Here is a 13876-nt window from a genome sequence, read left to right as displayed (position 1 = left end):
AGAATTACACTCATCGAATGCACCAAAGAAGCTTGAGTGGATCCTCACTACTTATAAAAAGAGAAGGATTGAAACCGAAGAGAGAGGAGTCGATGTAAGGAGCCATTGGCGGCATAGGCAACAAGGACAAACAACGAGAGCAAAGACAGGTTTGCGAGCAGAGGCAGAGCAAGAGAGATGAGGAACTCATCCCACGAGTCAAGTGGGCCTAGATTTCCCTGCTTGAGGCCACAACCAAATTGACCAACAAAATTCCTCGAGAGAGTATACCGCATGCCTTTCTTTCTAACTTCAATTTGAACTGACAAACAAACTGCTAGGTCGGTTTTCATAACTTCAGTATAAACAGACAATAGCAAACTAGCCCTTGAATCATATTCATGTCAGCATTTTTTCCATACAACATTTGCGGTGTTAGTTTTGCAATTCATTTCTTTTAATAATAATTTTTTTAAACACTTTGCAAGCTAGTACAGACTTACTGTGTTTCAGTTTAGATCCACCTATTAGTTTAATATATTTAACAAAAACAATATGCCAGAATGAATACAGAACATTACATACTTTACATAACAATGTGCAAGAAACCAAAAGGACCTAGCTAGAGCAGAAGGTCGCGAACTCTGATTGGTCTTTTAACTGCATTTGTGTAGCCCTGCAAAAAACAGCAGGCATAATAATGTCAATGCTAGAACAAGAAGCATCTAGAGTCCCATGGTCATTTGGGTCAAAAGAACTACAGGGTGAAGGCATAAAGGTTGTCAAGAAATTTATCAGAAAAACAAAATCACACTGGAACAGTTCGTAGACAAGGAATTTCCAGCAGTCATACCACTTTCAAGCACCATGTGACCGACTAGCCATACCAACAGTTCTTAGTTCATTAATTCGATATGCAAAATGGAACAAGTACTCTTAGCTACACTGTTCTAGCTTTTATGCCAACATAAAACGTAATGTGGTACTCCCTCTGTACACAAATGTAGGACGTTTTTGCAGTTTAAATTAAACTAACCGTCTTACATTTGTGTACATAGGGAATACTTCTAAAGAAAAGGACAATGTGCCAGTTTACAATATTACTGTTTGTGTAACTTTCTGCTTAATTTAGTTCTAGGGCCATGAAGGCTTGCAGTACAGCTATGCTAATGTACTGTTGATGTTAAGAAAAAGGAGATATCTTATAACTCTACAAAATTGCCACTGTTTTCCTGCTTGTGATAATGAGCGCAAAAGGATGATTGTACATTGATCAAAGTTTAGATCACTGCAGAAATCATGGTACCATAATGAAAACACACAAACCTCATTATATTTGAAGATAAGCGGGCGCAAGTCCCTCTGAACTGTTGCTCCTTGCTGCCCAGCATCAATATGAGTCTTTGCACCCCCTGGTCTTTCTTTCCTAAAGCTGTTTTTTGTCAAGGAAAAGAGGTAGCTTCATAATCAATGCCTTGAATATGCAGTCACGTTTGAAAATAATGATAACTGATGTGTTACCTTTGAAAGAAATCAGTTGGGCGACTTGAGGGTCTCTTTGCAGGTGCAAGACCTTTACCACTCAAACTAGAGGCTGAGTGTAGCTGCATTGGAAGTGTAGATGATTTGCCCTTAGAGCTACCCTGAGAAGTATCACATGCAGTACCAGTCGCTGTTTTCTGGCATGTAGTTGTTGGGACTTCACTCCTAACTCCTTCATTAATTTGGTTCAACAATTTTCCTGCACTATCTTTGATGATTTTTTGCTTCTCTACCTGCAGAAAGCATGTGTTAACAATAACAATAGAATAGTCTCTTTTGTGTGCCCAGTGTGGCATTTCCAAACATGAAAGGCCCCTGATAACAGAAATTATAGAGGATACATATTGGATTGTAACAAAATGGAACTGCCAACTAAAGTAAAAAAGTAAAACAATTTGAACCCTAAAATATGGTGTCTAGTCCAATACTCCAATTAGAACCCTGAACTATCAAACTGTTCAATAAACCCTTTTTTCAAGAAAACACAAAAGCCCTGCGTCTCGATGCATTGATAGAAGAAAGATATGTACAGGCCCTAAGAAGAACCACACCCCAAATTTACAACGCTGCACTCCTAAGTGATAGGCAAAACTGTTCAAATTAAAACCTACACATTGTAAAACCATTCAACTTGAATCTTAGCCAGTTTTCATTAGTGGCTTTGCATTTTGGGGATTTCAGATAATGTGAAAGAACAAAAAGATGTATGGAATGCCAGGAATTTATAGCCTGCAAATTTTCATCATAAAATATGACGACCCGTAATGTGCAAAAACGTTGAGATAAATAGATTTTGTACATAAGGCACTATTTTATTTTAAATAGATTTCTGCATGCACATCAATTTCCAATTATTTCAGAAACTTTGTGAAGCCACCAGAAATAACCGTGTTGAGGTTTGGAAAGTGGCTTTATCTTCCAAGGTTCTTAAAAACCTAAAACAATTCACAGGTGTGGTGTGCGCTATTAAGTAAGAACCAGAAAATTCATCAAATTTGATCGCATGTGTTGCATTAGAAATGAAAACAAAAGATAAATAAACTCTTTATCAATTTTGCACAGGATACAAACTGTCATACTTATGAATTACGCAGGGTTATCATTTCATAGCATTTCCTACAAACATGGATTTTTTTTCATATTTTCTGGAAGCCCTGAAATACAAAAGCACTTTTCAAAACCAGTCTAGGGATCATATTAATTACTTTAGAAAGTTCAGGACTTAATACAAACTGTTTGAGAGTTTAAGGTTCAGGTAAAACCAAGCACAATTGTTCAGGGTTCAAAATGGAGCTTTTCCTAAACTAGATAATTGATACTAGAAGCTCAGCCCCCCAAAAGAAAGCAAGTAATGGATCTAGATACAAACAAAAAACCTGCTGGCATTTGGACGTCCTCGATACGTATTTCTCTGCAGATAACTTCCTAACCCGAAGTCGTATGGTCACACCAGTTTTTCAAATAATGTAATACAAAATATGCTCTGGTCAGTTCATGCATACAGATTCAAGATAGTTTTCCAGGAAAATATGGAAACGAATGGTGAGCTGGAAAAGATTTCATAGAAATAAAAAGGTCAATATTTGGTTACTCATATCAAAGAAGTTGCAGTCAGTGAAGGAATTGTTAAGGTGGCAAGCACTAAGCAAGAAATATAGAACTTAAGGGTTTCAAACATAGAAGTTGGAACTACTGCTCACCTCGTGCACCAAGACCTGTTTCATGGCCAAAGAGAGACCAATGTGCTCGGATTGATAATCCTGACATCAACATCTTTGTCAGGTACAGTGAGAAATGAGAGAACTGTGAAAAGAAAAAGAAAAAAAAGTTGGGAAGAACCTTAAAGCTTATGATATCATTGATTGGAGGATCAAAAGAAAGTGAAGGAATATCCATAGGCACAATAGATCCATTTGCCCTTTCTTGAGGTTCAAACTTTGTTTTTTTGTATGTAACCGAATAAGCAACCATAGTATCAACTAGCTGCACAAGTTCATTTTTTTCCCTCTCTGACATCAAATTCAATGCCACCTGATCATGCCATGTATAGTTAGAAATCTAACAGGGATGGAAATATACAAAGAAAATAAATATAAGAATTTGCAATACGATGTAAGATCCCCGTGTTCAAAATTAGTGAACTTGGATTAGCATAGGGTCCTATCAGGAACTTAGACTCCTTACTTGGTTGCTAAATTGTTGTAGGTAGACTGGCAGATGCATTAATTTCATCTTATTGTGGGTGCATCACTAGACTATAGAATGTTCTGGGGTAGGGGCATGGTGCAGATAGCTATTTTTTATCTTAGAAACCAAGGTGCATCTGAGCAGATAAATTACCGCATGCCAATGCCAATAGGGAAGTTCGAAAATCGAGCATTGGAACACGACACTAAGGTGATTGAGAACTTACAGGCCTCAGATTCAACGGCGAAAGAATATGTAAAAAGGGGGAAGCAATGTCTCCAACAAAAGATTCCACTGACAGGTGCCTTGAAATGAGCGGTGACATTCGGTTTTGCCAGGTCTTCAATGTGTCCTTCTTTTCCAAAAGCATTGTTCGGCACCTAAAACATATCCACATTAACCCGCTGATGGATAGCTATTAGCTATAGATGTGTTAAAAACTAAAAACCTTTGCAGGGCTTTCGGCCACTCAATATTTGGCTTCTCAACTTGAGCAACGATACGGCTTATAGTGATGGCAATAGGAGGTTGATATGCTGAAACAAAATGGTAAACTCTTTAAGTTAGTCCAACATTTATTAAAAATACGTAATAAACAGCCAGACACTACCTTGGAGTGACATATGCTGAGTTCGGTAAACATATTGCGTCAAATAATCAGAAACTCCAAGTACATCAAGGCATTTCACCTGCAAGGTGGTTTGGTCTACGGTAAGTAAAATATATTTACAGAGCAAGAAATTGATGAACTCTCCAAGGAGGTGCAGTGGTGAGTGTACAAGGTCCACACACCAGGCTCTGGCCTTTGGCTCTACTTTAATTTGAACTGTGGGTGCATGATAAATACGAAATTCAATACAAATTTGTGATTAGTAAGAGTTTATACCGTCTTGTGCAGCATTGGGTCATGGTAAGAGAGTTTTAAGAAGTTCTCATGAATCCCATCCATAGTAACATCATAATCACCACTGCAAATAGAACATGACATGATAAGAAAGTGAACCAAGCCCATATAGAGGAAGTGTGCAATGTACAAAACAAATTTTACCGGTTAGATATGAGTGAGAACAGAGAGCCAATGTCCTTGTCTCCGCTCACATTACAATCTGCCATTTCCGCCCGCTTGAGTTTTTTCTTTTGAAGAACCTGAGAAGCAAACTTGTTATCATTAAATGGTACAATGAGCAAATGTATTGTTATTTTTTGCAGCAATGCATGATATGGGTTGCCTTCTGAACTTATGCTTGGCACACAATTTCAGTACCAATATTGAAAGTTTGGGATTATACATTCATTGCTTGAACAATGAAGGCATCCGCAGAAAATAAAATAATTGCCGTAAGAAAACATCAGACCTGTTTCCAAACATCAAGGATGCTTTTGGACATGTCCTTCCTTCCAATGACTTGTGAATCAAACCCTGACTGCTCAATGACACAGAGCAATGAGAATTGAACTCTATATCAGTTAAATAGTAGCATCAGCCAGCAGGTGGCCATCTCAATTAGCTTACTTACAATGTTTAGTGCCTCTCTTTTCTTGTTCAGAAATTGAAGAGTGTTCAGGCATGATCGAATGTCACATTCTGCATGGAGGCTTTGCTCACTTAGTACAGTATATGAGGCCAACCAGTCATCTCATGTATAAAACAAATTTATGCATGTACTAGCAATTCTCCTTCATCCATCTCTGTATAAACTAGAGAATACCCCGCGCGTTGCTACGGGAATCGATTGCAACATATTTCAATGACTTAATTGTATGGAGCTTCTATCGTTGAATTAATAATATATGAACTAATGCTAAAAATATATATTGTATTTGATTATTGTGTAGTCAGAAAATATTTTGAATATAAGTGGCATAACGTAATGGAGGACTTTTTTTCATGCATGTTGAGTGGACCTTTGATGAGGTGGCATATGTGGTGAGGTGAAAGGTGTGCATGAAATCAACTAATAATGAAAAACTTTTTCTCATGCATGTAGTGGTGGGCCTTTGATGAGGTGTCATGTGTGCATGTTGAGATAAATAGGATAGTGGGGATCAACTTCTTATGTATATAGGATAAGTGCATAATACAAGCAAAAGTAGCACTACATATGGCAAAATAATAGGTTTCAGGTCCAAGACTAAAAGTTAAATTAAGACAACGCTTTGCAAAGAGTGAATTCGAATAAACTACGGTGAAGATCCTGAGTGCTGAAAAGCATAAAAACAGGTTCCCCAAAGTATGCCAGCATATAAAGATATTTTAGTTAAATGCATGACAAATATAGATATAGATATCAAAGTTAATTTCACAAATATAGGATATAGTTATCCAATTAATTTGAACAGACAAGCTAGGAGGATGATAGTAAACAAAGCTACTATGGCAGTTGTATAATATGTTTCAGCAGATGCTGAGCTTTGTTACACAACTAAAGTAGTTAAGGAGACATGTAGGTGCTCGGTTGGCCAAAAATCTAGTCAATTTAGCTAAATAAATATCTGTAGGAGTAAACAACTATTGGTTCATTTAAACATAGGAAGAAGACTAGAATTCCAGAAGTACAAGTATTATCACTCAAGGAGATATTGCACGTCCATTGATAGACTACAGTATCTTGGTTCTGCTATTGTTACAAAATAGGAATAGCATTATGCACCAATATTAAGCATAGTTATGGCTTGCGTGGAGCAAAAGAAACTGTACCAGTATAATCCGCTAATGCAGAAAGAGCAATTGAACTTGTCTTGAATCCTTCCTTCTTGCATATGTACTTGAGCCTAAACAAGCAAAACTTATGAGCAAAATGTACCATACTAAAATAGAATGTGTTGAATGTGTTCGTAAGTGCCTTTACATTACCTGTTCACCACACGACTAATCGTTGGCTGCACAAAAATATGAACCCTGTAAAATTAAACCAATCCTTATAAGAAAGTTTAAACAATTTTAGGACTGCACGGAACTATAAAAAAATACGAGGAAGGAAACATTACTTGGCTACTTGGCGTAGTTTTCTCAAGGCTGGAGCATACAGGTCATTGCATATACAAATTACCTACAAACAATATCATATGAATGAATACAATGTGAAGGCATTAAAATGAAGGTGGCAGCACAGCATCGTTGCTTACAGGCCTCAGTAGTTTTGCTGTTCTATGACTTTTCCTTGAGGAAGCCTTTTGGACTTGAGTTTCTTCAGCTCCATTGCTTCTGTCCGAATCGTTGTTCTTATCAGCATTGATCTGCACCGAAAAGAGTTAATCATCCATTATCACAGAAATATGTTCAGATGCACTATGCTGCGGAGAATAGCCTATCTCGGTTCTCAACTGCACAGCAATGCAAAATATTATTCAATCAACGAAAGTAAGAATATAAGAAAACTGTTGAAATATATTGAGCAGACGATTCAATATGGTATCATAGCTAAGAGATCTCAAGCTCAAGAGCAGGCAAACGCACTATTATTAAAACAAAATAGCTGCAAGCTACATTGACCCCACGTGTAAGGCCTGGTGGAGCCTACACCGGGGGGGTTGAAATATATTGGTCGTCATCCTCCATCATTTGGACTTTTGGATGAACTGGCTGGAGCATGCAATTCAATACAAATTAATGTTGAAAACTTGAAATGTTGCCAACTTACCATCTTTAGAATAACCTCCACTGCCCCTTTTCCATCACCAAGTGCTCCATCAATTTCATCAATTACCTACACATGCTAGCAGACCTTAACAGAATGTGGGGAAAGTGATTTAACAATCTGGTAGCATAAGTTAACTCACCAGACACTTAGGTTTGGAATCTGACATGATAGAGTTCATCTGAACTACATCAAGAATTTTTGGTTCAATGGATGAAGCAGAACGATCATCACTGGCATTTATCTGCGTGTATGTAATACTTAACATAAGCAATGCCCAGAATCTGTATTCATAAGCAGCTGAGTGCCCCCCGCAAAACAAAAGGGTGCCAGCCCATAGACCAATAGCAAAAGTAGCCACCAACCATAACTAACAAGAGGCGACATTAGAAGGACTTTGGAGGAAATCTTGCTAAACAACATGTCACCATGGGCTTCAAAGGGGCGTAATAGACTAATACTTGCAGTTTTACAGTGTATAGAATATAAAAAACCTATCCAGCGGTATCCAGTTGTGACTAGATGATGCATAACAAAACTGAAGACAATTCAGAAGGATGCAACAGATATATCAGATCCACTAATCATATAGCCACTAAAAGATGTATGCTCCTATAGGAAGTGCCTAAATATCGCTCATCAAATCAAATCACATAGAAGCTACCACACAATAAACAAGTAATATTGTTCCTATTCAGACCTCCACAACATGGTAACCACAATGTTTGGCTGCCACGTGAGCAAGTGTTGTCTTCCCAAGGCCAGCTGGACCACATAGTAGCAACACCTGCAACATCAGGAGGTTATTCAAATGCAGCAACTAACCAGCAACTGCTTAGCACAGCTTGCGGTCATCTTCATAAGACACAGCACACTAGTACTAACCCACCTTCTGTTCTGGTGCGTTATCAACGGAAGGCTTTTTGTGAAAGGTGCTTTTCAAATCTTCTGAGTTGCTACCAGGTGTTTTTTGGGGCATGCTATCTTGACCCATGACATAGGCTCCCCTGCTCTTGGAAAAGAAACTTCTGCTACTTGAGTTCTTTTGAATGGTACAAGAATGTCTACGTAAGGCGGATAAAGTATCATCACTTGTACCCCGGATATGGGACCCAAACACACAGGAGTCCCATTGTTTTAACCATAGAAGTACCTGGATGAGGAACATCAAGCAAAGCAAAGATTCTTACAGATCAGCTCTACACTGATAAACACATTTCTTAAGGAAATGGGATGGCTATTTACCTCCCTGTTTGTGTGCTCATCACTTAACAGCTCTGTAAAAGAGTGTGGTGCATATTTCTCCACCCAAAGTTGTTCTGTGACTATTGGAGTCAACGAACAACCCTCGACATACTGTGCCTCTGTGCTTTCCATCAAGGCCTTCATACACATTACAGAGATAGATTACTAAGATATTTATTAACTTGCTGCAGCAATCAACACTGCACTAGGTACAAGAGTCAGAATCCATTGTCAACTTGCTTAGGCGAAAGGCGAAAAAAAAGTATAATTGTCTCCCTCTGCTTAGTGCAGTTTTGCAATTAAAGTATGACGATTAGATTTTTGAACTTCAAGCTCCAAAAATATAATAAGTATGATATCCTGGACTGCACAAGTGCACATGGTAACATTTTGCTGGGAAGTTCAGAGATAAAGAAGAATTTGCACATTCTCTGTTTTGGTGCTAATTTGTGGGATTAATACCTTCCTAAGAAACCATTAGATTAAAATAAATACCATAGTGACTAGTATAAAGAAGGCCTTCAATGCTTTCATCAGGGATACGGCCATTCGTGAAATCCCTAGGGTTGGGGCCCGCTTCACTTGGACTAACCGTCAAGCTTCCCCCATCCGCTCTATTCTTGACAGGGTTTTTCTCTGCCCTGGCTGGGATGCCCTTTTCCCTCGGGTTTGTCTGCGTGCCCTGCCCATTGTGGGATCTGATCATGCTCCCCTAATCCTTGACGATGGGTCCGGTCCAATTGGTTGCCAAAGGTTTCATTTCGATGCGTCTTGGCTCTTAGTGGAGGGGTTCCCCACCATGTTGACCCGGAAGATCTCGGCATGTCTTTCATCTCCTCGTCGCTCTTTTGGCCCAATGGATGATTGGCATCATGTTTCCTACTGCCTGCGCAAATTCCTCAAAGGTTGGTCTAAGAATCATTTTGCTGAGTTAAGGCATGACAAAACGAGGCTGGGTGCCCAAATTGGCGATCTTGATATTCGTGCGGACAGTTCTGGTCTCTCTGAGGCCGAATGGCTGCTCCGCTATGGCCTAGAAAAGGCGCTCTTGGATATTCACCGCCAGGAGGAAGTTTATTGGAAACAAAGAGGCACGATTAACTAGACTCTTAAGGGTGATGCGCCCACAGCTTATTTCTTCGCCATTGCAAATGGTAGACGTCGTAGATGCCTAATCGACAGCCTTCTGATTGATGGTGTTAGGGTTTCGGACCCTTCGGTCATTCTTCGTCATGTGGTCCAATTCTTCTCTAATTTGTTAGCGGCTAAACCTGAGATGGGTTTTTCGCTTGCTCCGGGCTTCTGGCCTCCCCTTGAGCAGTTGTCGAGCGTTGATAATGATCTCCTGCTTATTCCCCCCTCTGAAGAGGAAATATTCGAAACTATTCGGACCGCCAATTCTAATGCGGCTTCAGGCCCTGACGGCTTCTCCATTCCTTTCTTTCGGCATTTCTGGCCTCAGTTAAAAGGCCTTATTAAAGCAATCATCCAAGGATTTTGGCTGGGCACCGTTGACATTTCGAGGCTCAATTACGCGGTTCTCACCCTTATCCCTAAAATCAAAGGTGCTGACTTGATTTCGCAATTTCAGCCCATTGCTTTAATTAACAACTTTGCTAAGATGCCAGCTAAGGGCATGGCCACTAGGGTGTCCCCGATAGCTCATCGGGTCATTAGCCCTTTCCAATCTGCTTTCATTAAAGGGAGATTCATCTTGGATGGGGTGCTATGCTTACATGAGATAATCCATGATCTGCGGATTAAGGGGACCAAGGCTGTGGTCCTTAAGCTTGACTTTGAGAAGGCTTACGACTCGGTGAGTTGGAATTTTCTTCGGCAAGTCCTATTGGCTAAGGGCTTTGAGGGTCCGGTGATGCACCGTTTGATGCAACTTGTTTCTGGTGGTCACACGGCGGTGGTTGTGAATGGCCAAACTAGTGATTTTTGTGCTAATGGTAGGGGACTTAGACAAGGGGACCCGGTGTCCCCTCTGCTTTTCAATTTTGTTGCTGATGCTTTATCTCGTATCCTCTCTCGGGCAGCGTTGGCTGGGCATATTTCCCCGGTGAGCTCTCACCTTATCCCTCATGGCATTACTCATCTTCAGTATGCGGATGACACCATCATTATGGTAGAGCTCAATGAGACCAGTCTCACCAATTTGAAATTCCTTCTGCTTTGCTTCGAAGCTCTTTCGGGTCTTAAAATTAACTTTTCCAAGAGCGAGGTCATTGTGACTGGGGTTTCGGATTTGGAAGCGCAACGGGTGGCTCACCTTCTGAACTGTTCCCTTGGGTCTTATCCTCTCAAATATTTAGGAATTCCTATTTCCCCGTTTAAGCTCTTGGCAAAAGATTTTGCACCGGTGGTTGCTAAAGTTGGCAATAGAGTCCTCCCTTGGAGAGGACGATATAACACGCAGGCGGGCAAGGTTGCCCTTACCAACTCATGCCTCTCATCCCTCCCGATGTACCTGATGGGTTTCTACCTTCTGTCCAACGGGATTCACTCTGGTTTCGACAAGCATAGGGGTGCATTTTACTGGAACTCCGCGGACAATAAACGCAAATATAGATTGGTCAGATGGAAAATCATTTGCCGTCCTAAGGACAAGGGGGGTCTTGGCATTATTAATACGAGAGTCATGAACAATTGTCTTTTGATTAAATGGTGGTGGAAGATAATGACACTTGAGGAGCGCCCATTCTGGCTCTCGATTCTTAAAGCTAAATATTTCCCTTCCTCGAGCCCTATGTTCGCCTCTGCTTCTGGCGGGTCTCAATTTTGGCGTCAACTGGTTAAAGTTCGGCCAATTTTTCGGTCCCTTGTCAAATTTGTTGTCAGGAATGGTAAGTCCACTCGTTTTTGGGTAGACTGGTGGGTCGGGGACACCACGCTTGCGGCTGCCTTCCCGGCCTTGTTTTCTTATTGTGCTGATCCTGAGATCTCTATCTTTGAGCTCTCGATTCAGGGTTGGGTTTTAGATTTCCGGCGATCTCTTTCCCCTGTAGAGTTGGAAGACTGGCAGCGCCTTACTGCTGGCTTCCCCCTGCTCTCGGAGGAAGAGGATTCCATGGTTTGGCCCCTCTCATCTTTGGGGCGCTTCTCTGTTAAATCGGCTTATTCTAAGCTTATCTCTGGTGGCCGCTCGTTGAAGTTTAAGGATATTTGGTCTGCCCAAATCCCCCCTAAAATTAAAATCTTTCTCTGGCAAGCTGTTCGCCGTAAGCTGCCGGCGGCCGATCAAATTAAGAAGAGGAACGGGCCGAGCACTGATAGGTGCGTGCTATGTGGGGCACTTGAGAACACTGATCATATTTTCTTCCACTGCTCCTTAGCCAAATTCATGTGGTGTTGCATCAGACTTTGGCTTCATGTTAACTAGACTCCCTCCTCCTTTGAGGACCTGAGGCAATATACTAACTCCTTATCAGGGCAGTCCAAGAGGGTCTTCTTAGTGGGCTGGGCTGCGATCGGGTGGTCGCTGTGGATTATTAGGAACAAGTTCACGATTGAACGCATTTTTCCGGCTAACCCTGTCAGCTGCTTATTTAAAGCCAATGTCTTTTTGCAGCAGTGGAGATTATTGACTAAGGAAGGGGACCTTCGGGCTTTCGACGACATGTCATCCAAAATGAAATCTACGGCGTCTTCCCTTCTTCGGCGTACTTCGAGGGCGGCTTCCTAATTTCACTGCCGGTGTTTTTGGTGATTTGCTGGCCTGCGTGCCACGTTAGGCTGGAGGCCTTGTAATGCTACTTATGTTCCCTGGCCGTTAAACTTGTTCTGGGTGTTGGTTCTGCTGGTGTAACTCTGCCTGGTGGCTTTATTTATAAAGTCGGGCTCTTGCCTTTTCTCTAAAAATAGTGACTAGTGGGCACCTATTCCTATGTTGCCCAACTACCATTTAGTTCACTGCTTGCTTATCATAGCCACTGCTTACTTAGCCAGACTATAATGATACAGGCAAACAATCCGGTTGTGTATCTATTTACTCCCTCCGTTCGGAATTACTTGTCACAGAAATGGATGTATCTAGACGTATTTTAGTTCTAGATACATCCATTTCCGAGACAAGTAATTCCGAACGGAGGGAGTATACATGCTAATGATCTGCACATATATCTCACATGTGTACCTTTGCTATAGCCTCTTGCTCCGCTTGCATTGTCAACGAATGAAATGATTCTGAGAGGAGCCCTGCAGAAGAGCAAACAACAGCAAGTAAAACAAGACGAATCTTCGTTCTAGGGAGAAATGATTAAGAGCGTGAAATCGAAGTACACTACTTAGTAACTAACCATCGTGGTTGGAAATTGAAGTCCTTCGCCTAGTTCCCTCAATTACTTCGCTAACCAATTTCTCCGTCGCAAGCTTGGCATAAACTCTTTCTCCGTTGGGCGCTGTGACGGGCATAGAGTCCCCCTGGATCTCCGACGCGAACCGCGACACAATCTTCTCGGCAACGGCTTCGGCGGCGGGAGGGGGCGAGTACCGCAGCCAGTCTTCGTCCACCGAATCCACCCGATCGACATTCCTCCTCTTGCTCCTCTCATCCTCCTGCTCCGGCGGAGGCGGAGGGGGAGGCCGCTTCAGATTGGCTTCCGACACCTCATCTTCGTACAGATTTGGTCGCTTCAATCAGCAGTCGAGACAATCGAGCCCTAGATTCGTAGTCTATCGAGATGGAGAGTGACGCGTACCTGCGGGCTTTGCGGGGGAGGTGGCCGTCTCCTGCGGGGGGGCGTGCGGTTTGCACGCGTCGCCGGCGGCCGGGAGGAAGCCCTCGTCGGGGTCGTCGAAGTAGGCGTACTCCTCTTCTTCCGGGAGGAGGCCGTTGCTCTCCATCCACTCGAGCTCCTCCGGATCTGGCATCTCCATGTCGGCCGCCATCTCCGTCGCCGACGCTGCGCAGCGGAATTCCCAAGCGGCGGCTAAAAGCGAATGACCTCGATGGCGGGAAATGGCGGGGGAAATGAGAGTGGGGCTAGGGCGTTGCCGCCCCTTTTCCGGCGAGTGGGGTTTTGTGTTTTGTGGTGACAGTCAGAGCTGGCCAAACGGGCCGGCCGTGCTAATCGTGCCTGGGACGGCACGGCCCGTGCAGGTACGTTTATAGACGGGCCGTGTGCCTCGCTCCTCGGCCCAGGCACGGCACAGTTAATAAACGAGCCGATCTGTGGCATGTTCTTTTTTTTTATGCAGAGAAAAAACTACAGTTTGCCCAATACTACAGTATTAAAAACACAGTTGTTAGGGACAACCAAACAACTCATTGTAAATAAAAA

General features: G+C 42.1%; 1 protein-coding gene across 2 annotated transcripts; it reads right to left on the bottom strand.

Annotated features, from left to right (window-relative positions):
- Nucleotides 1-342: 342 nt before the first annotated feature.
- On the bottom strand, nt 343-13611 carry CTF18 (P-loop containing nucleoside triphosphate hydrolases superfamily protein). 2 transcript variants are annotated; one of them, XM_087518633.1, is made up of 24 exons: nt 13295-13611; nt 12893-13207; nt 12730-12791; nt 8592-8729; nt 8236-8499; nt 8047-8133; nt 7489-7590; nt 7350-7415; nt 6835-6945; nt 6697-6758; nt 6563-6607; nt 6407-6480; nt 5226-5293; nt 5064-5132; nt 4757-4854; nt 4595-4676; nt 4319-4397; nt 4157-4244; nt 3935-4088; nt 3361-3552; nt 3222-3281; nt 1501-1754; nt 1306-1411; nt 343-655 (listed from the first exon to the last, which is right to left on the bottom strand). In XM_087518633.1, exons 1-24 carry the CDS (start codon nt 13482-13484, stop codon nt 602-604), a joined length of 2820 nt encoding a protein of 939 aa, XP_087374759.1. In that variant the 5' UTR covers nt 13485-13611; the 3' UTR covers nt 343-601. The 2 variants fall into 2 exon arrangements, with proteins under 2 accessions (XP_087374759.1, XP_087374760.1); XM_087518634.1 differs by lacking the exon at nt 13295-13611 and having other exon boundaries at nt 12881-13015.
- Nucleotides 13612-13876: the final 265 nt, after the last annotated feature.

This window comes from Triticum urartu, chromosome 4A, assembly GCF_056163025.1.
Source record: "Triticum urartu cultivar PI428250 chromosome 4A, HENAU_Tu73, whole genome shotgun sequence".
Taxonomy (NCBI): domain Eukaryota; kingdom Viridiplantae; phylum Streptophyta; class Magnoliopsida; order Poales; family Poaceae; genus Triticum; species Triticum urartu.
Note: the sequence above shows the minus strand (reverse complement) of the source record. Positions and strands in the feature narration are given on the sequence as shown.

Coding starts and splice junctions, on each gene's coding strand:
- CTF18 (XM_087518633.1), bottom strand. CDS start 13,484: ATGGCGGCCGACATGGAGATGCCAGATCCGGAGGAGCTCGAGTGGATG. Junction 12,792..12,892: donor TTCAATTTCCAACCACGATG/GTTAGTTACTAA, acceptor GCTCTTCTGCAG/GGCTCCTCTCAGAATCATTT. Junction 4,089..4,156: donor TGGCCGAAAGCCCTGCAAAG/GTTTTTAGTTTT, acceptor GATATGTTTTAG/GTGCCGAACAATGCTTTTGG.